The sequence below is a fragment of the Amphiprion ocellaris genome, chromosome 13 (genome assembly GCF_022539595.1).
Source record: "Amphiprion ocellaris isolate individual 3 ecotype Okinawa chromosome 13, ASM2253959v1, whole genome shotgun sequence".
NCBI classification, from domain to species: domain Eukaryota; kingdom Metazoa; phylum Chordata; class Actinopteri; family Pomacentridae; genus Amphiprion; species Amphiprion ocellaris.
Genome location: NC_072778.1, coordinates 17,774,169 through 17,798,604, shown reverse-complemented (window position 1 = coordinate 17,798,604; position 24,436 = coordinate 17,774,169). Strand labels below are relative to the sequence as shown.

General features: G+C 39.6%; 3 protein-coding genes across 4 annotated transcripts; 1 reads left to right on the top strand and 2 right to left on the bottom strand.

The window, feature by feature from the left end:
* Window positions 1-59: 59 nt before the first annotated feature.
* On the top strand, window positions 60-8,815 carry ankrd13d (ankyrin repeat domain 13 family, member D). Of its 2 annotated transcripts, XM_035953684.2 has the most exons (17): window positions 60-915; window positions 1,014-1,149; window positions 1,235-1,359; window positions 1,656-1,701; window positions 2,430-2,573; window positions 2,937-3,126; window positions 3,395-3,461; window positions 4,014-4,095; window positions 4,403-4,464; window positions 4,565-4,695; window positions 4,857-5,014; window positions 5,438-5,551; window positions 5,814-5,986; window positions 6,401-6,480; window positions 6,906-7,139; window positions 8,277-8,359; window positions 8,485-8,815. In XM_035953684.2, exons 1-16 carry the CDS (start codon window positions 832-834, stop codon window positions 8,338-8,340), a joined length of 1,890 nt encoding a protein of 629 aa, XP_035809577.1. In that variant the 5' UTR covers window positions 60-831; the 3' UTR covers window positions 8,341-8,359; window positions 8,485-8,815. The 2 variants fall into 2 exon arrangements, with proteins under 2 accessions (XP_035809577.1, XP_023137990.1); XM_023282222.3 differs by having other exon boundaries at window positions 61-915; window positions 8,277-8,815.
* On the bottom strand, window positions 8,596-16,525 carry LOC111576511 (signal-transducing adaptor protein 1-like). The gene is made up of 10 exons (XM_023282223.3): window positions 16,074-16,525; window positions 15,599-15,670; window positions 14,577-14,693; window positions 14,399-14,455; window positions 13,356-13,555; window positions 13,018-13,149; window positions 12,638-12,707; window positions 10,882-10,984; window positions 10,634-10,804; window positions 8,596-10,541 (listed from the first exon to the last, which is right to left on the bottom strand). The coding sequence occupies exons 1-10, from the start codon at window positions 16,173-16,175 to the stop codon at window positions 10,384-10,386; spliced, it is 1,182 nt and encodes a 393-aa protein (XP_023137991.2). The 5' UTR covers window positions 16,176-16,525; the 3' UTR covers window positions 8,596-10,383.
* A 3,889-nt stretch (window positions 16,526-20,414) lies between these two features.
* Window positions 20,415-24,010, bottom strand: LOC111576482 (paired box protein Pax-5-like). The gene is made up of 6 exons (XM_035953688.2): window positions 23,760-24,010; window positions 23,432-23,597; window positions 22,192-22,389; window positions 22,068-22,108; window positions 21,884-21,991; window positions 20,415-20,795 (listed from the first exon to the last, which is right to left on the bottom strand). Exons 1-6 carry the CDS (start codon window positions 23,800-23,802, stop codon window positions 20,629-20,631), a joined length of 723 nt encoding a protein of 240 aa, XP_035809581.2. The 5' UTR covers window positions 23,803-24,010; the 3' UTR covers window positions 20,415-20,628.
* Window positions 24,011-24,436: the final 426 nt, after the last annotated feature.

Here is a 24,436-nt window from a genome sequence, read left to right as displayed (position 1 = left end):
TCTTCATAACCTGGAAATAAAGCAGGCCAAAATAAATAAATAACGGTGCTGCAGCTGTAATTACACTTGATTGTGGCAAAGCTGGAGTTAGCAAAGGATCACAGCAGGCTGACAGATGTGCTCCGCTGCAGTAGTAGTCCGACAGGACCAAGTGCTGTCGCCTGCAGCTGTCAGCATCGTGTCGGACGCCCTCAACTCGAGTGACCTGGATGTGAAACTGGAATAAAGGCCGAGTCTTGCTTTATTTTGACAGACGGTTACAACCCTGCGATAGAAACGGGATGGTTGCTGCAGCAGCGGGGAAGCTAGCTAACTTTATCAGCCGGCGATTTCACCCGCTTTTGTCTCCAAGAACGAATTTATTGTAGAAGAGAAAAAACAATGAGGAGACACTAAGGTGCGTTTTGGCCGGCTAAATTAGCTGTCTTGTATTGAGCAGAATGGAAAACAGGTGCCAAGAGGAGCGGGGAACAATGTTGTTATTAGCCAGTTAGCTAACGTTAGCGCAGCTAGCTGCTAGTTAACCACATCAAATTAGTGGGCTGAGTTAGCCAGGCTAACTCAGCCCACTAATTTCAATAGGTGCACACAGTATTCTAGTTTGTTTGCTGTCTAACGTTAGCTACTTGGATAGATTAACTTAGTGGCAGGTTTACCCAGTGACACGCCTCTTGCTTTCAGAGTTTGTCAATTTTCTGCTGTAAACAAAGCTAGCTAGCTAACCAGCTGTGCCGATCAGCGCAGAAGTCGAAGCTACAGTCCGCGGTGGTGTCACTGCAATCTGTTGGCTGCACAACTCATAGCTTTACCACTGTCAAGCGGAGGACAACCATGGCTCAAGAAGCGTTTCCTTTGCATTTTCTGGTGTGGAACAATCAGTACCTGGAGCTTGATCGAGAGCTGCAGAAGAAGGAGGTAAGTGAGGAGGCTTGATGCTTGATGGTGCTTTTACAGATGCGCTAGTTGTGTCGCACTGCATTGCGCTGATGCTGCTGGTGTGTTCGGTTCTGCAGCAGGATGTGGAGCGCCTGGATCCGAGGGGGCGCACCCCGCTGGAGCTGGCTGTGTGTCTGGGCCACCTGGAGTCCACCAGGGTGCTGCTCAGACATTCTGCAGACCCGACACACTGCAGCGCACAGGGCTGGACCAGTGAGTGCTCTGATGTTACTCCCAGTTTCTTGCTGCTGAGGGGATGAGAAGCAGTTTCTGTCATTAATGTGGATGTATGGTTCAGTCTTGCAGGAGGCAGTGAGCACCGGAGACCCAGAGCTGGTCCAGCTGGTGCTTCAGTACAGAGACTTCAAGCGGGCCACTGAAAGACTGGCAGGCATCCCAGAGCTGCTCAGCAAACTAAGACAGGTATCTGATTGGAAAATGTGACAACTGCCCTGCTGGACTGACAAACACAGCTGGATCCTTAACTGTTCCTCAATGCTTTGTTGAAGATTTAAGGAAAGGTGCTCTTAGTGCAGACAAAATTTAACTCTGCTGTGTCAAAATATCTTATCATTATGATCGCTGTTTGCTTCTTGCATATTCCCAGCAAGTCTCAAGCTTTACTGACTTAGGATCCACAGCTGTAAGAAGGCATCATACACTCATGGAAGGCCTTTGTTTTTGTCTAGGTAAAAGATTTTCTTCTCTCTCTTTTGCAGGCTCGGGACTTTTATGTGGAGATGAAATGGGAGTTCACCAGTTGGGGTGAGCGTGTTTCATTGATGTGTTTTCACAGAGGTCAGTTTCAGCACCACAGCAGCTGGACAGCTCCCTCAGCAGCAGATGTCGCTCAGCAGACTTTGAAAGACATGACTGTTTAATCCACAGTGGCCTGATCATAAGACAGGGGAGGTTGATTTGAAAATGTAATCTACTGCAGATGACTGAAACATTGCACAAAGTGTTATTTGAACTGTGTTTGACAGGACAACTCAGAAAGGTAATGCAGTCTGCTGTGTTTGAAGCAGAAGATGCTCAAATTATTAATTAATTACATGTTTCAGCTTAACATCTTAGTATCGTTATCAACTAGTGTTTATCATAAAGGTCATAACATATATAATCCCAAAACTGTATGCAGTTATAATTGTGTATTATTTATAGTAGCTGATAAATTCGAGAGACAAATGTATATTGGCCAGTCATTGTTATAAAACTCTGATGGTTACAATTCCAACATATAGTGTCATTATTGAATTAGTTTGTCTTCTGACTTGTTTTGTAAAAGGTATGATCAGTGACTAGATACTGAATCTAATTTTTAGTTACAACTCTAATATAATAAGCACTAATGAAATTTTCCAGAACAAGTTATCTTCTGTTACATCTGCCTTTCTTTTCACTGCCCTTTCTCTCTTTGGTTACCTCACTCTCATGTCTGTTTTGTTACTTGTTTCTAAATGGCGTCTCCTCTTCTTATTTTCTCCTCTCAGTGCCCTTGGTATCAAAAGTGTGTCCGAGCGACGTATACCGAGTGTGGAAGAGTGGCTCGTGCCTCCGTGTGGACACCACCCTCCTGGGCTTTGAGCACATGACGTGGCTGAAAGGACGGCGCAGCTACATTTTCAAGGGTGGAGGTGTGTGCTGTTTGCTCCTACACAAGCGTATGCCATCACAAATGTACAACTAACTGAACAGTTAAAGCTGATAGATGCTGAGCTCAGCCCAGCAATGTGGAGTGATTGAAGTCTACTCATGAGTTCCGGTCAGGTACTTTGAAGCCCGGCAGCTTCCCTTTCTCATGACCTGGGCCGGCTCTCGAAGTCTCATTTCTGCTGGAAGCTTAAATGTGTCTTTTCCAACTTCATAATGAGTCCCGTGATGGCTTTCAGTCAGTCTAAAATATTGTAATTTTCCTCCTGTGCCCATACCTTGATTCATTTATGTGTCTTCTGATGTTACAGTCCAGCTGTTTGTGCTGACTGTCCTTGTCTTTGTAGATGACGGGGCGGTGGTGATGGAGGTGGACCATGAGAAGCAGGTTGTGTACACAGAGCCGCTTGTGTTGTCCCCTCGTGATGCCCCCTCCCTCCTAGCAGCCATGCAGCCATCGCAAGAGAACACGGCCCAGAGGCTCACGTCGCCCATCGTCTCCACACACCTCAACACACGCAACATTGCCTTTGAGCGGTAACAAGCACATACTGTGTACAAATACACAAACCAGAATGATCTTGTGACACTTAATCACACGTCACGTTCAATTTGTTTGCGTTTACAAGCTATTTATATGTCTCATCTTGTTTTATGGAGCTGCTAACTCACCTGAAAGTATGTCAGCACAACCCATCTCTCTTTATGTGTCCACAAACATGAATCACATCCCCATAGTTACCAATACATAAATACTGATGATGTCTGTGCGATTAGAACTCACTTGGTCTCATTGCATTTTTAGAAACAAGTCGGGAATCTGGGGCTGGCGTTCTGAGAAGAGCGAAGTCGTCAGCGGGTATGAAGCCAAGGTAAGTACCAACCTGCTTCAAATGGTTTTCCAGAGGTATTAAGTTCTATTTGAATTTAGATTAACACAGTTTTCTGTATTAATTGCAAATTCTTTAGCATAGCCCACATTCTCCTGACAAAGATCAATGCAAATATCAATCAATAAAACTTTGCACAAGCGTCAATCAATTTTCTAAATATAACAATTGTTCTGCTTAGAGTGCATTTTTAATTACATGTTTGATTTACAAATTGAAGAATGTGTCTGAATCTAGAGATGTAGACATTTAGTGTTTTATTGTCTATTCTTCAGTTGTATTTTTGAGTTTAGAAATTACTTTATACTGAAGATGTGTGGACAAGAAAATAGTGTAAGAAGTTACAGACAAAATCCCATTTGCTCTTTTAAATGCAGACCAAGAGAGACTCCAAATTCTGACACAATACCGTAGTTTTACAGCTGTGACCAGATCTGCCAAGCAAACAAAGGCAGTGCCAGTTACTTTACTAAAACAAAGTGTGCAAAGGTGTGTTTTCAAGAGTGCTTTTTCTTTGTATGGTGTTGTGTTTAGGTTTACAGTGCTACCAATGTGGAGCTGGTGACTCGGTCGAGGACAGAGCATCTATCAGACCAGGACAAGTCAAGAAGCAAAGGTGAACACAGACTACAACTGCACCCACAGAGAAAGCTGGTATTGTACCCTTAGAACTGTATGTATGGACTAGGGAGGCAGTATCTTGTCAAAAACAGTGATACTGTTGCAGTAAAGGACTAAGACTATTCAGCTCTTTTTATTCACATTACAAATTTGTCTCTCACTTATTGTATTATTATGTTATTCAATCTCAGTAAAATTGCTCTCGATAGATCTCATTCTTTCTTTAAACAGACCATATTGTGTAAAGTGTATCGATTTGTGGAGCAGGTTGATGATGATCGCTCCTCATTATTCCCACTCAGGCTCAAAGACTCCTCTGCAGTCTTTCCTGGGGATTGCTGAACAACATACAGCTCACAATGGGGTAAGAGTCTCCACTGTGCCTCTGCATCAGCACCCACACCACCTGCAACTTCCTTTGATGAGCACTGTTACTGACAACTCCCTTTCCATATTTCTGTCAGAGCAATGTGTCCCAGTGTGCCAGTCCTCACAACCCCACAGCCATCACAGCAGAGGAATACTTCAACCCAGAGTTCAACCTGAACGGCCGGGACATCGGACGTCCCATCGAGCTTACTAGCAAAGTCCAAAGGTATGGTGGCGCCATGTCAACATAGAGCCATTCACATGTTCGGCACCACATCAGCACCTCCTAACTGCTCAGAATGACTGAGGATTTTGGAGCATTTTGATCAAAAAGAGACTTAAGCATCCTTTTCTTTGTTGCTGTCTGTTGCTCTGCCTCCTTTCTAGGTTTAAAGCAACACTCTGGTTGAGTGAGACTCACCCTCTGTCTCTGGCTGAGCAGGTGACGCCCATCATTGACCTAATGGCCATCTCCAATGCTCACTTTGCCAAGTTACGTGACTTCATCACCCTGCGCCTTCCACCAGGCTTCCCTGTCAAGATAGGTGGGTGTGTATGCAGCTCAAGCTTGTTTAAACCTTAATTCCAGTGAGAGAGCTGTTGGTCTGTAGCTGTATTTCTGTACTAAAGCTGTTGAGCAGCTTTGATGGCATGTTAGAGCCACTAACTTGACTAGAGCTTTACTCTGGAGGTGGCTTTGTGCCTAGTTTACAGTTTTGTGTGACTTGATGCAGATGAGCTATATACAAAGTGTACTGTCATATCATGGATATATTATAATATGTATAAAACTAGCTGATGATTTGAGAAACTGCATTACCCACTAACCCCAAACCACCCCACAGACCAGCACCATGCCTGGGCTTACATCATTCTCTCTGGGATTTGTGTTTTTTATTTTTTATCTATATGGTCACTGCCGGAACAGTCGATCAACTGTCTGATTTACCTCCCTCTCCATATTTCAGAGATCCCTCTGTTTCACGTTCTGAATGCCAGAGTGACGTTCAGTAACCTGTGCGGCTGCGACGAGCCGGTCAGCTCTGTGACGGTTCACAAACCAGAGAGCTCCGAAGAAGCTGGTAACTATTGACTATTGCATACACATGTACTAAATTAAAAACATTTACTGGTGCCCGGTATCTTTAAATGACAAAAGACTCAAATATTCTTCAGTTCATTGCATTTACCTGTAATACATGGAGATCCTAAAAGTCCCATTTTTACAAAACTGCACAGGTAAGCTGGCCAGTTGAAGCAGGGTTCCAACTGTACACTGAGTAGATAATCAACAAAATTCAAAATAATGCCTTTTTTACACTATTATTACGCATCTTCTTTTAGGTCAGTCTCCACCTCCCTTCCACTGTGAAGTGGACCCTTCAGTGTTTGAGCCCCCTCCAGACTACACAACCCTCGGTCCAGGTCGCAGCGAGCCAATGAGGGACGAGGATGACAACCTGCTGCAGTTCGCCATCCAGCAGAGTCTGCTGGACGCCGGCACAGAGAGCGACCAGGTCAGAGCAAAGCCTGATGGTTAACTAGTCTGAGTCAAAGACTAAAACAGTTCAGTCAGTGTCAATGATCAGACTTTGGTCCACACGAGGATCAACTTCTGCCCTACATTTTTTCTTTTATCAAATTTTTTGCATCTTCGAAATAGTTATTTATTTCTTTGCTCTCATCTCCACCAATAAAACATCTCTGATGTTAAATCCTCCATCACATTACACTTAAAACCAAGAATAATAAGTATTACTTTTGTTTCTCCTTTAAAATTAAATCCTCACTACTGTTGAGGGAATATACCTTTATAACTGACTACCTTTTTGTGCAAGTCGTTTCCACGCATACGTGAAATTAAAGCCACAGCCTCTATATATATCCCTTTATATCTAAAGTCAGTTCTAAGGATAATTTCTGCTTTTCAGGTGACTATCTGGGAGGCCCTGACCAACAGCCGCCCTGTGCCCCAGTCTCCACTGTACGAAGAAGACTCTCAGCTGGAGAGGTGAGCTGACCCTCAGGTTTGCCTTTCTTGTTTCCTTATTTTACAGAATGTGTTCACATTGCTTAAACTGGATAGACCACTACAGTTCAACCTAAGTGTTATTGGAGTATATCAGTTAAATACAGTTAATCAGAATTTATTGTCAATAGGACCATTTCCAGCTGTTACTCTAAAACCTTCAGGAAGTTTAAGCCATGTCTATTCACATCTCTTCCTGTTCATGTAAATCTCTGGGAAGTAATTTAATTAAACATCTCTAAATAGAGTCCAGTGATTAGCTTCTTCTTTCTCCCTCTCTTGAGCACAGCAATTCCCCTTCATCCTGTAATGAAGCCCAGCGGTGAAACGATCCTGTTGAGAGACCCGTCTTTGTTTAATAATACTTGAGTTGAAGTCTTAATATCCTTGTTGCTTTCTCCCCGCAGGGCGATCCAGGAGTCCTTGTCCATCTCACTGGCGAGCAGAGAGGGAGAAGACATGGCCGACCCCAGCCAGCCCGCCTCCGTCTCCCCGTTGGACCCCACCGCCAACTCTCCGCTCTCCTACAGCACAGCGACTGACCCGCGGTTGTCTGGACACTTTGGCGTGGCGACCAGCTTCGACGAGCAGCTGCGTATTGCCATGGAGCTGTCGTGCAGGGAGCAGGAGGAGATGGACAGGTGAGGCTGGAGACGTGCATCAGTTTACGCAATACAAAAATAACTTACTGCCTCTGTAAATTTCCCACCACTGTTTCTTTTCGGTTGTTTTATTTCAACAAAGTGTGCACACAGGGAATTGTACAGTCTGCTCTTCCATCTCAAGCCCACAGTAGAGTGATAACACCTTGAAGTGTCAAAATCTCCCAAAGATCAAATTCGAGGGTGGAATCTTGTAGCATCATCTATTCATGTTGTTAGTTTTGCCCATCATTGTGTAGAGTGTGTCGCAGGATTTATGACGTTTGATGGTCATGCAGTGAGACAAAGGCTGGACTGAGTAATTGTTGCCTGCTTCAGGAAATCATTCAAAAACAACAAAAAAAGCAAAGTTGCAATGTTTTTTTGGTAATTTTTAGCCCACTCTGTTCAACCCTTTCACATATGTCTAGGGTTACATTATAGGAAACTAAGATCAGAGAATTCACAGGGAATCATCCCCCCAAATATACTTTTCTGGAAGAAAGACCTGCAGGAAAGCAGCATTTTTGGCATGTTTGTGTCTGTTCTCTGAAACCTGTCATATGTACTAAAAATAAGACTCCTTGTCCAAATCTCATTAATGCAACCCCACAAATATCTTATCCAAATATTAAACTGCTTAAAACAGTAATATAACTGTGCCAGCTTGTTTGCTGACGCTAGTTTCATTATTGTTATGGTAATAGAAGCTTAGTTAGCTTAGCTAGTTCATCTATCTATAAAAATGTTTTGGGAGGAGACTTAATGAATGGACCTGCAAACAGCAGTTCATTAGTGGCTTTATAAGACATTTGGGCATTCCTTAGAGGGAAAAAATGTTTGTATCAGGTGACCCCAGTGATACATCTGAACTTCCAAGGTCAGTGCTCCTGGGGTTTAGTGCGCTGATACAACACAACGGAATTGCTGTGTTCAACATATTTTGTTTCACTGCCAATTCGCTCAGTAAAAACCTCAGCTCAGCAGTTTAAAGGCAGCCATGTGGTTCCATATAATCACTCTGATGATGTTAGGACGACATAAGAGAATAAATATCTCTGGGAAACAGTCATCGTAAAATGACAGGACAGTCATTGTTCTGACCGACTGGCTTTCTTTCTTACTTTTCTTACGCAGGAAGCGTAAGGAGGAAGAGGAGGAGCTGGAGAGGATCCTGCAGCTGTCACTCACTGAGAAGTAATGTAACAACAGCAGCAGAGGCAGGTCTACATCGGGGAACAATCATCTTAATTTATTACGTTTCTTTCTTTTGTTTTTTTTTTTTTTTTTAAATCCTAAGATGTTAAGTTATTACAGATATTTTATTTGTCTTTCTCAAACGAAGGCTGCTACAACAGAAAGTCAAGGACCTGAACATGAGAAACATGAAGTAGAGGGTAAAGAAGAGATGAAACAGGTACTCTGAAACACACTTTAGTGAAGGAGACAAAAGGGAGAGAGTCTTTGTCTTTTTTATTGAATATTTTTCACAGTCTTGCTGTCTTTATTGAGTGATGAATGATCCTTAAACTTTAAACCTATAACATGATCTGTGATGATGAAAAACAACAAAATACAATCTTAATGGAATAACTTAAATAAAAATATGATTATAACATTTGAAACATTTATGTTGGCTTACTCCTACGTGTGAAAAATAAAGAATAATGATCATACTGGATTGTGCTTTTTTCTTTACTAATGAAGAAAAGCAAGTAACGCAACGATACACACACTGATTAATAGATAATGTGTTCTTTTGACTAACTGAGCATGTATTCATAGACATACCTTCCTTAGCTCATCTGCTCTAAGCGATGATGGAAAGGTTTTATTGTTTCATTTTTTCTCTGGTGATTTTTTTCCTTTGACATCAAATAGCAGCTGATCCAAACTACACTTAGTAATACAAGACACTCCTGCAATTGTCTTTCTAGAAAGAAACACAGCTTTGTGCACAATAACCAGCTGTCACATTCAATTTCACACTTTTAAACCACAAACACTGAAAACAAAAGCAAAAAACAGATATCACGTGTAGATGAAGCTTAAAAAAATAGACTTTTTTGTGACCAATCAATTGTTTTCCCAAATGTGAGTATTTCTTTGTTGTGCTATTTTTGGACTTACTACTGAAAACAATTTAAAAGGCATCACTTTGGTTACTTGGAAACTCTTATTTTCTCACTTTTAAATCAACAAATTGTGAAAATAAATGTAAGCTGCAGCTGGAATTGAAATCATACTGACACTGAGTCATAAAGTCCAAAGCAAAAAGCTCCTGAGCTCTTATCTGTGTTATCATTTAGACACAAAAATGTGCAACAGTGAAGCATGATTAAAAGGCGATAATGCAGTTTTATGTAAACATTCGTTCATTAAGAACTTGATAACGACTCAAGGAATTTCACTGTTAACGTTTCGCCCTTGCAAAGTGAAAGTCCCTCTAACTTGTTCAGGCTTTTTAAAATTGTGCTCCTAAAGTGATGACAGATCTGGTCATAAGAATATTTAACAACTGTCTCTAAACGTTAGAATCAAACCATGTGAGTGTCATGGTTTCTGTGTGTTGACCCCCAGCTTTGGCCCAGACTAAAATTGCAACAGAAGTTAAGTTAGAATTACTTTTGCTAACTATTCTCATGTCCTCCAGCACCAAAGTGCTCCCTTTTTTCAGTTATCAATCTGTCATACATGAGTCAGATTGTTTTTCCTCTAACTTCTCCTCAGGTACCAATAGATTGAAATTCTTCCATTTATTGACATGTCTAAACAGCTGGTGCTGAATTTCAGAAATGTTTGTTGCATGAACTCATGGCTTCAGAAGCATCAGCTGGGATCAATTTCATGTGGTGCCATCATCAGGTAAAAACTGAACTTGCTATTGTATGCTATTACGCAGGCTGCGCCCCAAATCTTTGTTTATATATAGATGTTATAGATATTTGGCCTTATTTTTCCGAGATAGCATTAAAGCAGTCTTCTAAAAAAAGATCCTGGTCAGCGACACCCACATAACTTCAGTCTAAGATTTCTGCTTTAAAGTAATGAGAAGTTTTTTTCTTTTGTAATTTATTTGCTGCATATTTTTTTTAAACTTTGTTCAGAGCACATTAGGGAGATTTTTGCAGCACTTGCAGAGGCGGAATGAAGTCAAATCCACTGGGAAACATGATTTCTGAACTGTATTTAAAGGTTTCACATGTAATTAGCAAACTTGAGCAAAAGCAGAAAGCTGAGTTCCTCACATTGTTGAATTTTTTGTAGTCCATTCCATCGTGTTGGAGAGAGTCTTTCTTTTGGTTTGATTCTCATAGTTGGCAGCTTCTTTCTGGCCACATTCAGCGTAGAAGTTTTGTCTCCGTAGCTTTAAAACTCCCTTAAGCTCACTCTCCAAGTTTACTAGTTTAGACAATGACAAACACTCATTTAGACTGACTTTACTGGCTTATTACACAAACCTGATGCAATGTGGAATCATTATTCGCTCTCACCAAACTTTAGGTCGCCATCATCAGGAACCACGTAGTCATTGTCCTCGGGTTCTGGAGGAGGCTGAAGCTCCTCTTTGGTCTTTGAACGTATCATCGGTGCTACTTGTGCCTTGGGCACTTGTTTAGGTGTAGGTGAGGTGATGCTGATGCATTTTGGAGCAGGTGATGCTTCTGTTGACGACATAAAACAAACACGTGTGAGGAACCGTATACTTATACTTTATTATTTCTCCAAGCAGTGTTCTCACCGATGCGAGTGTCGTAGGGCTGAGACACAACGTAGGGATGAAGATGGTACCCTGTCTTTTCAAGGAAGTATTTAAGTACGTCATTCAATGAGGAAACTGTCACCTACAGAGAAAAACAGAAAAAGTTTAATGATATTTCTGTCAGTTTTTTGACTAAATTTAGATTTCTCTTTGCATAAATTTACAGCAAGCTTTCACTGCAGTGCTCATACTGGTGATTAAGGTAATCTGTATAATCCTGTTTTGTAACTACTGGTCATAATCATGAACCTTTTAGCTTCCTTGTTTCATTAAACACAGGCTGTGTCTGACCTTTGTCAAGCTGACACTGCAGGTCAAAATCATGGTTAATATTTGATTGTCGTCTCTCAGATGCTTCAATAGAACACGTAATGCTGAACATTACAATAAACTGAGATAGCAAATGGTCTTAACATGTTCAGGCTACTTGGGGCATAATTTTACACAATGACAATATTAACACAGTGTCAGTATTTAATGGGTAACATGGAAATAATTTTTCTATTTTCTATAATACAGTGATGGAGAGTCTAAATACCATGGCAGCAGGATGTGGTGCCATCACAGTCAAGATTAAATAAAAAAAATACACAGTTTGGTTTAAACAGGATAAGTTGTTCACATGAGATCCTGAAGGACATGTTTTCGTCTCTGACTTTGAATTACTACCTTGAGGTTCAGTGTTACAGAACCTGTAAAGAGCAACAGATTTCAACTCTTATTTCTACTTCCATCTCACTGCTCTACAAACAGTAGTTCAATCCAAACACATGCCTACGCATTTTATCCACACATTTGATGTATGGATTCCAGATTTTATGTTCTCCTGGAATGTCTTTATCAGTTTTACACAAAATGCATTAAGTAAGTATATGATTTATATGGGAATGTTTCAGTACATGGTTATATATATGTATGGACATATTCTGCACCTAGTTGTGTATTTTTTGTTTTATGTTCATGTTGTTTAATTTCCCTTTGGGGACAATAAAATGTACCTCATTTGAATACAGGGATTACATTCCATTCAGTCATACTTTGTTGTTGCTCTTTTTATGACATATGGTGGATTACATGCTGAAATCATATTAACATGAACCTAAATTCTAGTGCTTGTTATCACTGCTGTGCTTGAGACATCTGATAACTTTCTTATTTTTATTATTGCTATTATTTGAATAACTAATACCTTTAAAATGTTTTCTCTTGGTCACTCTAACAAACTGTCTGATCTTTGGAAAATAGTCTTAAAGTGTGACATTAAAGTGAGAGTAATCACACAGGCTGCTGACATACTGGTTGTTACAGAAACCAAGTGTTCACTTCCTGTCCTCAGACTTTGACTCCAAATCAGGGAAAAATTTTACCTGTGAAAAAAAATTTAGCTTAAAGCCTACACTGATTGTTTCCCTATGAACCATAATAAATAAATGAATACTTTCCTATCTTCAAACACTGAACGATGCCATTTTAGCTGGACTGTATAATAAATAAATATTTATTTATTTATTTATTTATTTATTTATTTATTGCACAGTTCCACCAAATTTTCAATGTACAAATATGCCCAGTGCTCAGGGTTGAAGTGCAAAAAAATTGAAACTAGATAAAAAGGATCCATACTTTCTTTGCAGGGCATGCCTGTGTTCCAGGTTCAATTTTTCTCACAGTATTGAGCAGCAACCTTTGAAGGATTATTACTCATAGTTACTCTGCTAAAAGCTGTGATACTTACTGGTGTTTCCAGTTCAATGACAAACCCTGAGTTTGTGGAGGTCAATCTGTAGTTCTTTACCGCGGGCCCACTGAAAAAAACATTATGAAGTATATTTTATTCATGTAATAATGAGACAGCCTTAGGTTAAAAGTTACATTTCTATGATTCTTTTCTCATACATGATGAGATGTGGGTTTGTGATTCAGATTATCAGATTAGATTAGATTATTTTGCAAATGGAAAATTTCCTATAAATTTGTGTCAGTTAACCTTCAATTGATTGTCAAGTACTTCCTGGTAGATGTATGTATCAGGTCAAACCAAAGAAAAAGTGAAAAAAAAACACATTTTCATCTGACCAATTTATTAATTTCAGAGGACTGAATGGATTGTCAGACCTGGGTGTGTGCTGTTTGAGTGTCAGGGCGTAGTTGTGGGCCAGGGTGGACGGGCGGAGGATGATGCTTCCATTCTCCGGATTCTCCTTCAGCATCTTCTCAGCCTCCTGTCGAGTCACATCGAAGAAACACCTGCAGGGTTTATAGTTAAAAAACAAACTCTTCATTCCCGGATATGTTGTTTCAGACAGGCAGAGACAACATGCTCATCAATGTGTGAGCGTAAAAAGTAGCATTTTTCTTGTTTGGGTTTTACATGTACATGAAGACAGTCACTGTTTTTATTGTTGCAAAGAAAATAAAAAAAAAAAATCAGGTGGTGCTTCAGCTGGACTTACGCAGGAAGCTCAGGGGCCGACTTCTCTTCGGACGGTGAAGGGGAGTTATTGCCTGAACCTGAGGGCTGCAGGAAGGATGGTCGAGGTGGAAGAGTCGGGGCGCGACACAATTTAGGATTTCTTTTCCTCTCCTGGTTCAGAGTCTCCTTCAGCTGCATCATCTGACCTGGCAACAGCTGCAGCTTACTGGGAATCTCCTTCTGCAGTTCAACAGCATCACATCAAATTCAAATAATTACTATACGACATACTATGTATGAGATAAATCCTTGTAATTTCCACAGAAACATTATCAGAAGTATCATTTCTCCCTGGAAGAACATGCATTTTAAGATGCACTACCATTAAAGGAAAACAGATAAGAATAAGAGGAAATGTACTATTGTTGAATTTAGGTGCAGGGTTTTGAAAATAATTCCGTACAAGCAAGAAAAAAGCAGCCAAAACACTGTAAAATATGAAGTTATTTTGCATTTAATATTCATGAAAAGGTTGCATTAAAGAAAACGGTTATCTTAAAAATACCTATCCTAAGTAACTACTGCATTACGATCATTTGTTTGATTTATGTTCAGACATTATCCCCTTTTCTTGTTTGAACATTTTACTATACTATTCCAGTCATCATTATTTTCAGTTTTAAAGGAAGTTTGTCTTTCAAAGCGGAGACAAACACTTTCCATTATAACCAAAGCAAAGAGTCTTTTAAACACAGGCCAAACTGTTGCCTAATTATTGACCAGGAAATCTTTGTTCCTGTTGTTTGTATTACATACAGCCAAGAAATTGCACAAAGAACACACACACACACACACACACACACACACACACACACACACACACACACACACACACACACGCTCACAGTCTGCAGTGTCAGACTGTTCATCTATCACTGGAACACGTTTGAAGTCAGACGATGAGGGTTTGTGTGTTTTTTCTTTTAATGAAAACCAAGTAATGTCCTGAACGTTTAGCAGCAACTGTACCAAATCTGTTACCAGATTGTCACATCAGTGTGTGAGGTGTGTATGTTTGCTTACTTTGCCCACAGTCAGGATGAAGCCCCTCCACACCTCTCCTGTGTCAGGATTGTCCATCTGCACCGTCCCACACAAACAACACACGCAAATATGTGACAGGAAAAGATGAATCCTTCTACTTTAAAGAACATCTGTGAAAAGCTGTGATCTGTGTCAGTCAGGTTTTAGTGCAACAGACCTTCAGCTGCAGCTCCTCTGTGCTCAGACTGAGGGTGAAGATGGTTGGTTCCTTCTTTTTATAAGAAGAGTCTAACTCCATGGACTTCAGCTGCTCCAAGTCCACCTTCTCCGTGTACTAACAAACAATCAGATGCACGCTTGATTACCAAAACATAGAGGAGATGTTAGTTCTTCCAGTACTTCCTCACTGCCCTTCAAATGCTTCTGTTTCTACTTTTTTGCGCTGAACACTCTTAGAAGTAGAAGAGCCTCGAGGAACCTTTAGGGGTTCCTCACCATTGTCAGTATGGAGAAATGTGGTTGTTTGAGGAACTACTCAGAGAGGTTTCTTAATTTTATATTATTATCATGTTAGTGAGTTTTGTTTATATTGGATGGTATTGTAGATGTTCCTAAATATATTGGAGATACCTTTACCCATTCTGGCAAGCGGGGATTTGGCATTAGTGCTGAGAGTCAGTTGTACATAAATCTGCTGGTAGAAAGTCACATGAGATTTCTCTACCCAGAAATACAAACCCAGTCTCTAAAACTTTTATTTAGCAACATCTCCAATGTAGTTTGAAGGAGATGATTTAATGATTTAATGCCCGAAAACCCTAAAAATACTTGATTTGCATTTTTTTTCTTTTTAATTGTTAGTGATAAAAAAAAAAAAAAAACCACTTGCCATTTGTTTTATATTGGACCAAAACCAGCAATATAATACTGTCAGCCTTGTTATTCCCTAATGATTAAATGCACCAAAATGTGCATGTAGTGACATGTGCACTGTGCACAATTAAAATAAGACTAAGTGTTATTGTGAATAAAGTGTCAGTTAGCTAGCCCTATTAAAGAATCCTCTAGAAACCTGAAGGTTCCTCCAAGAGACCCTCAAACAAATAAGGTACCTTATATATTCCCAGAGTTCGTTGAGGCTGTCCCTATTCTAAGAGAGCACGGATTTACATTTGTTCAAGGAAAAACAGCTGAATTAATTCTACACACATTTTCATTAAAAGGGAACAGTTTACTTACTGTATCCTGTGTGTCGTCTTTGTACAGAAACAGCGTCGCTCCACGAAGTTCTCCATAGAATCTCTTGAAATCCTGAAAGTTATTTATTTTAAATTTCTCCCTTTGATACACTTCAAAATTAGCCTTCACACAGTGACTACAGGTAATTATGTGCACAAATACTTAAGTTCAAACTTAACGTGCTTGTACTTTATTTATTTGTATTTGTGTCTGAAATCTGTAGTTATGAGTTACTTTGCAGATAGGTCGACAAAAAGCACATGACCACACATTACTAACTGTAGATCATCATTATGAATTAGAATGCCTTATTAAGGCTAAAAGACCCACCACTGCTAATGCATCACTACAAATTTACTTTATGAACTTGCTCATAATACTCTCTAAAAACATTTTGAATGCTTTTTCACTATTTTATCTATTTAAAATTCCTCCACTCTTGCCTTCAGAACTTTACCATCTTCGTCTATCTTACCTTCTCTTTGGTGAGTTTCTTCAGCAGGTGTCCAGAGTGGTAGAGAGGCAGAGCTGTGATCGTCTCCCTCCTTTTGTGAACAACTCTGGGGTTCGTAGACATCGTCCAGAAGTCAGTCAAACCTGTATGCCTCTTCTCGTCTGGTTTTCTCGAGCTGTGACTCTGTTATGTGTGTTTGTCCAGCTGTGTAGTCATTAACTCAGAGTTGAGTCCTGAGAGAGTTTTGTTCCCCGTTGTTTCCTTGTGCAGCTCTCGAAGCAGTATTAAAAATATTGAGTTTTTGGTGTATCTGAGATTATTGATATATAAACGTGCAGTGATAAGCTTGTCTCTCGCTTTTCCTAAAGTCTGAGTACTGTTATGTCTCTGAGAATGAGGAAATGCAACAGTGATTTATAAAGAAGGAAGTAGTTAGTAAAAAAAAAACCCAAATCAGAATCTGCCTTTGTACTTTGAACCTGGGCATTACTCATGACAGACAGTTTTCCACTGCATTCTCTGGAGCAATAAAGCGACAGTCACCTCAGAGGACATTAAACTGATTTACTTTAATTTTGTGGAGACTTTCCCTAAGTTTAAACACTTGCATAAACCTCACACTTAACTTCACCGTTAAACCTGTTCAGGCTAAAATTTATTTAATGAGAACTGCTTTTGTCTGCGAGCAGGTGGTGCTTGTGAAAGTGCAAGATTTATGTCCCCCCAACATGAGAAATACACACACACACACACACACACACACACACACACACACACACACACACACACACACACACACACACACACACACACACACACACACACACACACAGGCATTTCAAGTTAAAACTTGCATGAAGTGTAAACCAGATTAATTATTTGCATTTAACACAGCGTGAGCAGTGAGCAGATAAGGAGCTGAGCATCAGTGTGGCTGATTAACACAGTGAGTAGGTCGGGGTTCAAATACAGTTTAGAAAACTCGATGAATTCAGTTTAGATTATTTATTAAAAATGGTGTAAACACTGAGTGCACACACACACACACAAACGTGGCATTAAGCCATTTTTGTGGGTTTTATGTATACTGAGAGAAATAGCAAACTTTGCATGACTTCTAAAAATTCCTTGATTATCATTATTTAATCAGGAATAAATCCATAAAGAGAAATATATCTATAAAACCATATTTCTATAATTCAAGAGAAAAGAAGTGGTGTCATTAAATGTATTGTGAGTTGTGTATAAATCATATTTCGAATGTGATTGAATGCAAGCCTAAGAATATAATAACTAGATGATTAAAAACATCATGTTTAGCTGACATGAATTACTAACACGTTGTTAATAGGAGCAACCATAAAGTACACTGATGATTCATTGATTTGACAACGGAAAGCAAAATACTTTAATTTGTGATGTTGATTAGATTAATTAATATCATCTTTGTTTGAGGCTGGAATACTATAAATATATTCAGTTATATTTTACTAACATTGGCAAAATGTGATGCTGTGAGACTTTTGTAAAATTTGGGCTTGAATTAAAAGCAATTAAGGGAGTTTGAATTATAATGAGATGAGATGTGTCTTGGTCTTATTATCTTATTTGTGTGTTTACTTTTACTTTTAACTTACTTGTGTGGTGACAAGTTATTGCACTGAAAATAGCAGATGGAGTAAAGTTGTTATACTTTATTTTACCTTCAGTGTGTTTCAAATGTTGCCATGTGAAGCTGGAATATACAGTTTTATTATAAGCAGCCAAAGCAGTGTGAATATTTTGTAAAAGCCACAAACATACCAGGTTGATAGTAGCTGCAGTGTCACTCTCAGTGGTGTCCTCAGTCGCCAATAAAAGTCCCGCGCTGATCCTAACAGCACCATAGTAGAAGTGTGTAGATAGTTTTCTTGTTGCAATAAGAACAGCACCAGCCATAATACTATGTTATACAAACAGTTGTATAAATCTTCCAGTAGTAAATACTCATACAGCAGGCTGATAAGAAGAGCAGAAGCTTCCTAACATCAGATTAGCTGTGGCACTGAGGAGGCATCATTCTTAATGTTTAACTGATGTTTAGCAACATATCATCTGGTTACTCTGCTAGATGTCAGTTTTTTGTTTTTTTTTTTTGCTAAATAGCCCTGAAAAAAATCAAACAAACTCTTCTCTAATGATGCTGAAAGTCAGTGTGTTTGCCTTCGATACAATGTTATTATCCCATTTGTTAGAAATATTTCACTTTGGTCTTTACATTATCTTCTGAGGCCACTTAAATAACATGAAAATAACGTGATAGTCAAAATAATACATAGTGATATAAACCAAGTAATTTAGGTAATTCTAAACTGCTTTAGTGATTATGTCAGGAGGCTACAATGTGTAACACACAGCAGACACCTGAGTTAGGATAAGAGAGAGAAGCTTAGAATGGCTGATAATTAAAGCTCAACCAAAACACTGCAGGGATATTACATTCATTTTTAAGAATTACTGCAGTCCATAATTTTGTCATCTTTGTTATCCATCTTGGAAGAGAAATCTTTGCAAAGTTGTTCCTTTTTCCCCATCAAAAGGTTTTTTGGAGGGTTGAAGCCCCTTTAATTGTGTTTGTGACACTGGAATGTATAAAACCAACTAACTTGATTTGACTTGCCTAGACTTGAGACACTGATAGGCCTGGTTTGTGTTTCACTGAACGCCTCCTCATGCTTTCTGATCAGGTCTCGGTTTTCGTTGTCTGGACCTAAAATAAGAGTTGTGGCTGTCTGGTTTCACATTTACGCCACTTTTCTCCTGGAATCCACACGTTGCCTCATTATGGCCACAAAAACTAAAGCCTAAAAACAAGCCATTACATTGGGGGGATCCCAGCAGGTGAGCTGCCAGCTCAGTTTTGTAGTTTTGTTGCTTTATGAAAGTGAATCAGTGAGCTATCTTGTCTGAACCAGTAGCCCTCAGGAGTTCCAGCTTGTAAGTGACGTCTCAGTTTCTGGTAATGTTGGTAATGAGCACTAAGCAGTGATGTATTACAGAATCCCTTGTCATAGTCGGTTTACATGCAAACTACTCATACAAGTACTGCCACCTACTGGTGCCACTTGTCCACTGTACTGGCTCTGTTCCCTTGAGTAAACATCTACTTCTGACAATAGCAGTAACTTTACACTCTAACTGAAAACCTTGAAATCATTACACTTAAAATAATACTTTTGCACTTAAATTAGCATTTTATAATAATAGTGCTCCATCTAATGATTATTTTCATTATTGATTAACATAGTAACTATTTCCTCAAGTTACTGGCACTATAAAATTCAGAACAATAGCGAAAATTGTCAAATAATATTTCTCATAGTCCAAGATCATGTCCTCAGATGTCTTGATTTATCCACAGCCCACATATATTCAGTTTAATGTCATTGAGCAGTAAAGAAATCACGAAATATTCACATTTAAGAAGTTACAATCAGAGAATTTAAATGTATTTGTTTTTTTTTTAAACAAAATACTCAAGCTGATTAATCAAAACAGTTGATGATTAATTTAAAAGATAGACTCTAAATATTAATGATAATCATTTATTTAATTTCCAAAAATGTCAGTCTCTTCCTTCATGCTGTATTTCTATTCCTGCTTCTGCAACCTAACCTCTATAAATGGCAACTTTCTTTGGTGGGTTTTCCCCCTTTTTTTCTGACCCTTTTCATGTTTCTCCAATTTTTCCTCATGTAAGTTTTTACCTTTCCCAAACTGAGAATCTAAGGATAGAGATATTGTGTGTTGTAAAGACTGTAATTTTAAGCCTCAGAGGCAAAATGAATGTGATATTTGTGGGATGCCTGTTGAATCCAACGAGCGCTCATTTTGCTAATAGCTTTGAATGATATGCACACAGATATTCACGAATTGCAGAACTTTCAACACCTTGCAGTCTGTGTGTATGTGCCTGTATGTAGATAGACACAGTGAAAAAAATATAAACATCTGGCTCCATGTGTTTGTTCTCTACATGTCTCCTGCAGACTGATGTCCACTGCTGGCCACATTTCTTTCTCAGTGGTTTTCTGTGACCCTGCCGGTCCCTTTAGCAGCTCCCATCTTCTCCTTTAATGCCTCATGCTGGAGGGGAAGGCCAGGGGAGACGCTCACAAAGGAGAGGAAACGGTCGCTGTTCTCCATCATAGGGCCCCTAATGATCCTCCTCCTCAACCACTGGCTGAGGAGAAAATGGCCACAGGGGTGACAGGGATGGGGGATAATATCCTGGACTGATGAAGCTCCATTAGGCCTCTGAGATAACAGCATGTGTATGCTCCAAATTACGTGAATAAAACATGAAATGTGAGGCATGTCTTTTCAGTTTTATTTCAACATGTTCGTAGTTATGATTCTGCCTTGATGTTGGTGATAAATACAATTTCAAGTCATATAATTTTGACATCATTTTGCTTTTTGGAAATAACAGGAGGACATTCTTTCTTCTCGGATCTGTCACTGCCTTGTTCCACAGTACTGACATGAAGGGTCTAAACAAGAGGACAGATAAGAAAAAGACGCATCAAAGTTGAACTCACAGGAAGACTAAGTGATCATATTTCGATGCAGACGAACCCAACAGATTTGGATCATGATTAGCTGGCAGGCTGGGGTGAAAGGTCAGGCAGGGGTCCGACCGTCCCCAGGTATCACAACAGGAACATGGCTGGTTGTGGTTCGCGCCGCAGGAGACGTCGCCTCCTGGAAAAACAAAACATCTTCAGCCTGGGTTCTGTTTTATTTCCTCTTCCTGTACCTCCATTCCTACCTTCACTTGCTCTAATTAGAAGAATGATAAAATACATGCATGCCTGCGTTTCCAGGGGTAACTATGCATATTCATCTGTGTGGTCTCTTATTCTAATGCCTGCAGTGATGGAGGAGAGGATGGCCTGTAATGAGAGGCCGAGGCGAGGGGGAGGCAGGGGGGAGGCAGGGGGGAGGCAGGGAGTCTGCAGGCTGAGAGGACAGAAGCCTGGGGAGGTGAGGTGGGCCTCCTGCTGTGGGAGTCGCCTCAGTCAGACTAATATTAACACAGGACCACCAGCTTTACACATCAGTCTGCTGTGTGGTCTGGAAACAGCAGAGAATCCACCGTTCTCTCTGTGTCTGCTCTGTAGAAGCGTCTATCTCCATGAAATGTTTCATTTAGTGTAGAATTTTACATTAACAGAAGTTACCAGTGGAGAAAGCTCATTTGTTTTTTTGCAATTTAAAACAGCTTGCTTCAGAAATGTTCTCAGAACAGTGTAATTTTCTTGTTTTTCTGCTTTAAAATTGTCACTTCTCAAAAACAAAAACAAAAAAAAAAACACATGGCTTCAAAATCACTGACATTCCCCTGCAGGTTTCCTGACACAAATACAATCAAATGAGAAGATTTTGAGACTAAAAATAAAAAAGAACAAGCATTGTAAGTCATTAGGAAGTTGCCCCACATACACTAACTCCAAGAAAACTGTTAATTTGGTTTAATACTCAAAGTATGTAAGAAAAGTAGTATTAGAAGACACCACTGCTCCACATGCTGTGGAGTGTGCAACAACAATTGGCGGAGCGACTAACAGAAGGCAAAAATCAGCTGGAAATCAACTGTGGACAAGAGAGCTTAGAAAAAAAACATACTTCGTGTCTCTGAAAAAAATATTTCCTTTCTGTTTGTTACGTGCACTGCAGTAAATCCACAGCAAGCGGAAAAAGCCTGTTTAGTCAATACAACTTGTACACTTACATATGTGCACATTCAAACACACACAAACACTGATCACACTCACACACTCTCATTTCACCTTCTTTATGTTTGCTGCTCTGTTTTCTGATTCCCAGAATCCCGCTGATAGAAAAGCTGGACTCGGAGGAACAGGCTGCTCCCATGGCAACAGATGCTGCTGATGACACTGCAGGGACAGAGGTCAGAGTCAGGAAACATTTGTGAGAGGAAGACAGATTGACCAAGGACAGAGAAAAACTTACCAGCTTCACCACACTCAGGCTGGACTCTGTTCCTGATGATCCTGAAAAGAGAGAGGGCTCATTTAACGCTTATATTAAAGATCTGTGAAGTGGAACATGCTTGTAGATTTGAGGTCTGTGATACCTGTTGATGGAGCTGATGCTGGGAACACTGCTATGGTCACACACCCGCTCCAGCATCAGTCTGTCTCGGATCTCCCAGGCAAACATCGTGGGGTTGTCGTGTTTCAGGTGCAGGATTCTTTGCACGACTCTGGGAGTTGCCACTTTGGGCTTCGAGCCTCCAATCATTCCTGGTTTGATGCTTCCTGTTTCATTGTACCTGAACGAACAGCAATGATATCTGTCAGGAGGGTTCATATTTTACCCAAGGACAAGGTTGTATTACCATTCCATCATAGGATACTGTAACTCTAGCAAACCAACAATGATCTTTATCAGTAACAGACAGGCTGACAATTAATCATATTGACTGCGTTTTTGTAGTTACTACAATTTTTTTAGAAATATTGAAAATTGTGCATCACTACTCCCTGATGCCCAAACTAACATCGTTTTTTAAAATCTTGTTTTGTCTGAAGAACAGAAATACTAGAAAACTAGAAAAAGAGATTTTTAAGCACTTTTGCTTGAAAAATACTTCAGCTGTCAAAATTATATTGTGTTACAACTAATCCATTAATCCTACCTGTTCTACATCTGTTGCTAGATGTCTCAAGAAATAATGAAATAAAAAATAAAAAGGAGACAAAACTGTTAAAAAAAAAAACTGTCAAAAAACATGTAAAAATATGAATTGTGACATTGTGAAAGAAAAACATGGTATTTGAAAAAATACAGATTTTCGATGTGGACCATATGTACAGTTACAGTTTTATAGTAATTTTAATAGCCGTTATCTGTAATTTAACAAAACAGGGAATATCTGTAAAATACCATTTAAATATGTTTACCATTTTAAAGCCTGATTATGTAGAATTTGTATTTCAAACAATGGCAAATATCTGCAAAATAATGATATTTATGTCTGATTTAAATACAGTATATTAAAAAGGATATAATTTTACAGTCAAACATTGTAAAAGAACAAATTCCTATTTGTGAAATTACAGATTTTTGATGTGAATGTTATTTACACCTTTTAGTTCTTTCTTTCTTTCTTTCTTTCTTTAAATGAACAAACTCTGTCTGGATTATACTAGTTATTATCTGTAATTGAACAAAACAGGAAATATTAGCTAAAACAAGGAACAATAAAAGGCTCAAAAGTGGCCACCAGAATCTGCATCAATACAAACATCTCCATCTATTAACTAATGGGCAAATAATAATAATAATGAGAAGCGTGGGTAAAGTTCATGTACCTGGACAGTATTTTGCTGACACAGCCGTGACTGACTCGCAGACGGCGGGAGATCTCACAGGGACGAACTCCCCTCTGAGCGAGCTCCACGATGCCCTGCCTCACCACGTGCGGTAACGGACGTCCATTAATGAAGACTCCGCCGAGCTGGTTCACCCCGCCGTGTCCTGCGCACCGGAGCGGATCAAAGACACACCAATCAAAAGGCATGGCTGCGTAATGTACCGCGCACTTCACCTAATTCGGTTTCAATGGAAAAGGAACAGCTTTTTTTCTGCGCATTGGAAGCACTTTAAAGGATGAATTTATTCGGAAACATGGTTACTTACGGTGCGTAACGGCGAGAGGAACGTGTCCAAAGCGCACCTCCATCACACACTGAATCCAACCAAGTCTGTAGTTCTACTGAACTTCTCAAGCGTCGGTTGGAACAAAGTGTAGATATTTTCGAGAACGCAATATTTCCATATTATTAGAAAACTGAATAAAGCTGTGCGTCTCCGTGGTACTTTGAGCACCGGAGCGGCTGGTAGGAGTAGGTACGAGTCTCTGAGGGCGCACGGAGGCGCTCAGCTGGAGGTGCAACAGTTCATTCATGTGAGAAGAACCACAGACAAGATCTTAGAAATAGGCTACACAGAGTCACGAGTTCACATCCATGTGCCCCCCTCACTGTAAATAAAAAAATAATTAAATAAAAATCCCGTAAAAACGGCGAAAGTCTGGCTACAAGGACACCAGAGAAAATAGTTTTAAAAGTGGATGTTCCAAAAAAATACATATGAATAAATAAATACATCAAAAATCGATCTGTAATCTATCTTTATCAGTGTTCCCATTGGTCCTTCAATGGGGAAAATTCTCTTTTCGCATAGCCCAGGAAGCCAGGATCAAAGAGTCATTTGTTCCTTCACAGAGTGTGACTGTATAATTACAATGTTAAATGTGATTTCTTTTTCTTTCTTTTTTCTTTTTTTAAACAAATATTTGCCATTATTTTCAGTTT

Coding starts and splice junctions, on each gene's coding strand:
- LOC111576482 (XM_035953688.2), bottom strand. CDS start 23,802: ATGGAGGTGCGCTTTGGACACGTTCCTCTCGCCGTTACGCACC. Junction 22,390..23,431: donor GTCAGCAAAATACTGTCCAG/GTACATGAACTT, acceptor CTGTTCGTTCAG/GTACAATGAAACAGGAAGCA. Junction 20,796..21,883: donor GAGCAGCAAACATAAAGAAG/GTGAAATGAGAG, acceptor TTGTTTTTCCAG/GAGGCGACGTCTCCTGCGGC.
- ankrd13d (XM_035953684.2), top strand. CDS start 832: ATGGCTCAAGAAGCGTTTCCTTTGCATTTTCTGGTGTGGAACAATCAG. Junction 1,150..1,234: donor CAGCGCACAGGGCTGGACCA/GTGAGTGCTCTG, acceptor TGTATGGTTCAG/TCTTGCAGGAGGCAGTGAGC. Junction 4,096..4,402: donor GGACAAGTCAAGAAGCAAAG/GTGAACACAGAC, acceptor ATTCCCACTCAG/GCTCAAAGACTCCTCTGCAG.
- LOC111576511 (XM_023282223.3), bottom strand. CDS start 16,175: ATGTCTACGAACCCCAGAGTTGTTCACAAAAGGAGGGAGACGATCACA. Junction 15,671..16,073: donor AGAAACTCACCAAAGAGAAG/GTAAGATAGACG, acceptor AATAACTTTCAG/GATTTCAAGAGATTCTATGG. Junction 12,708..13,017: donor CTCAAACAGCACACACCCAG/GTCTGACAATCC, acceptor TGTTTTTTTCAG/TGGGCCCGCGGTAAAGAACT.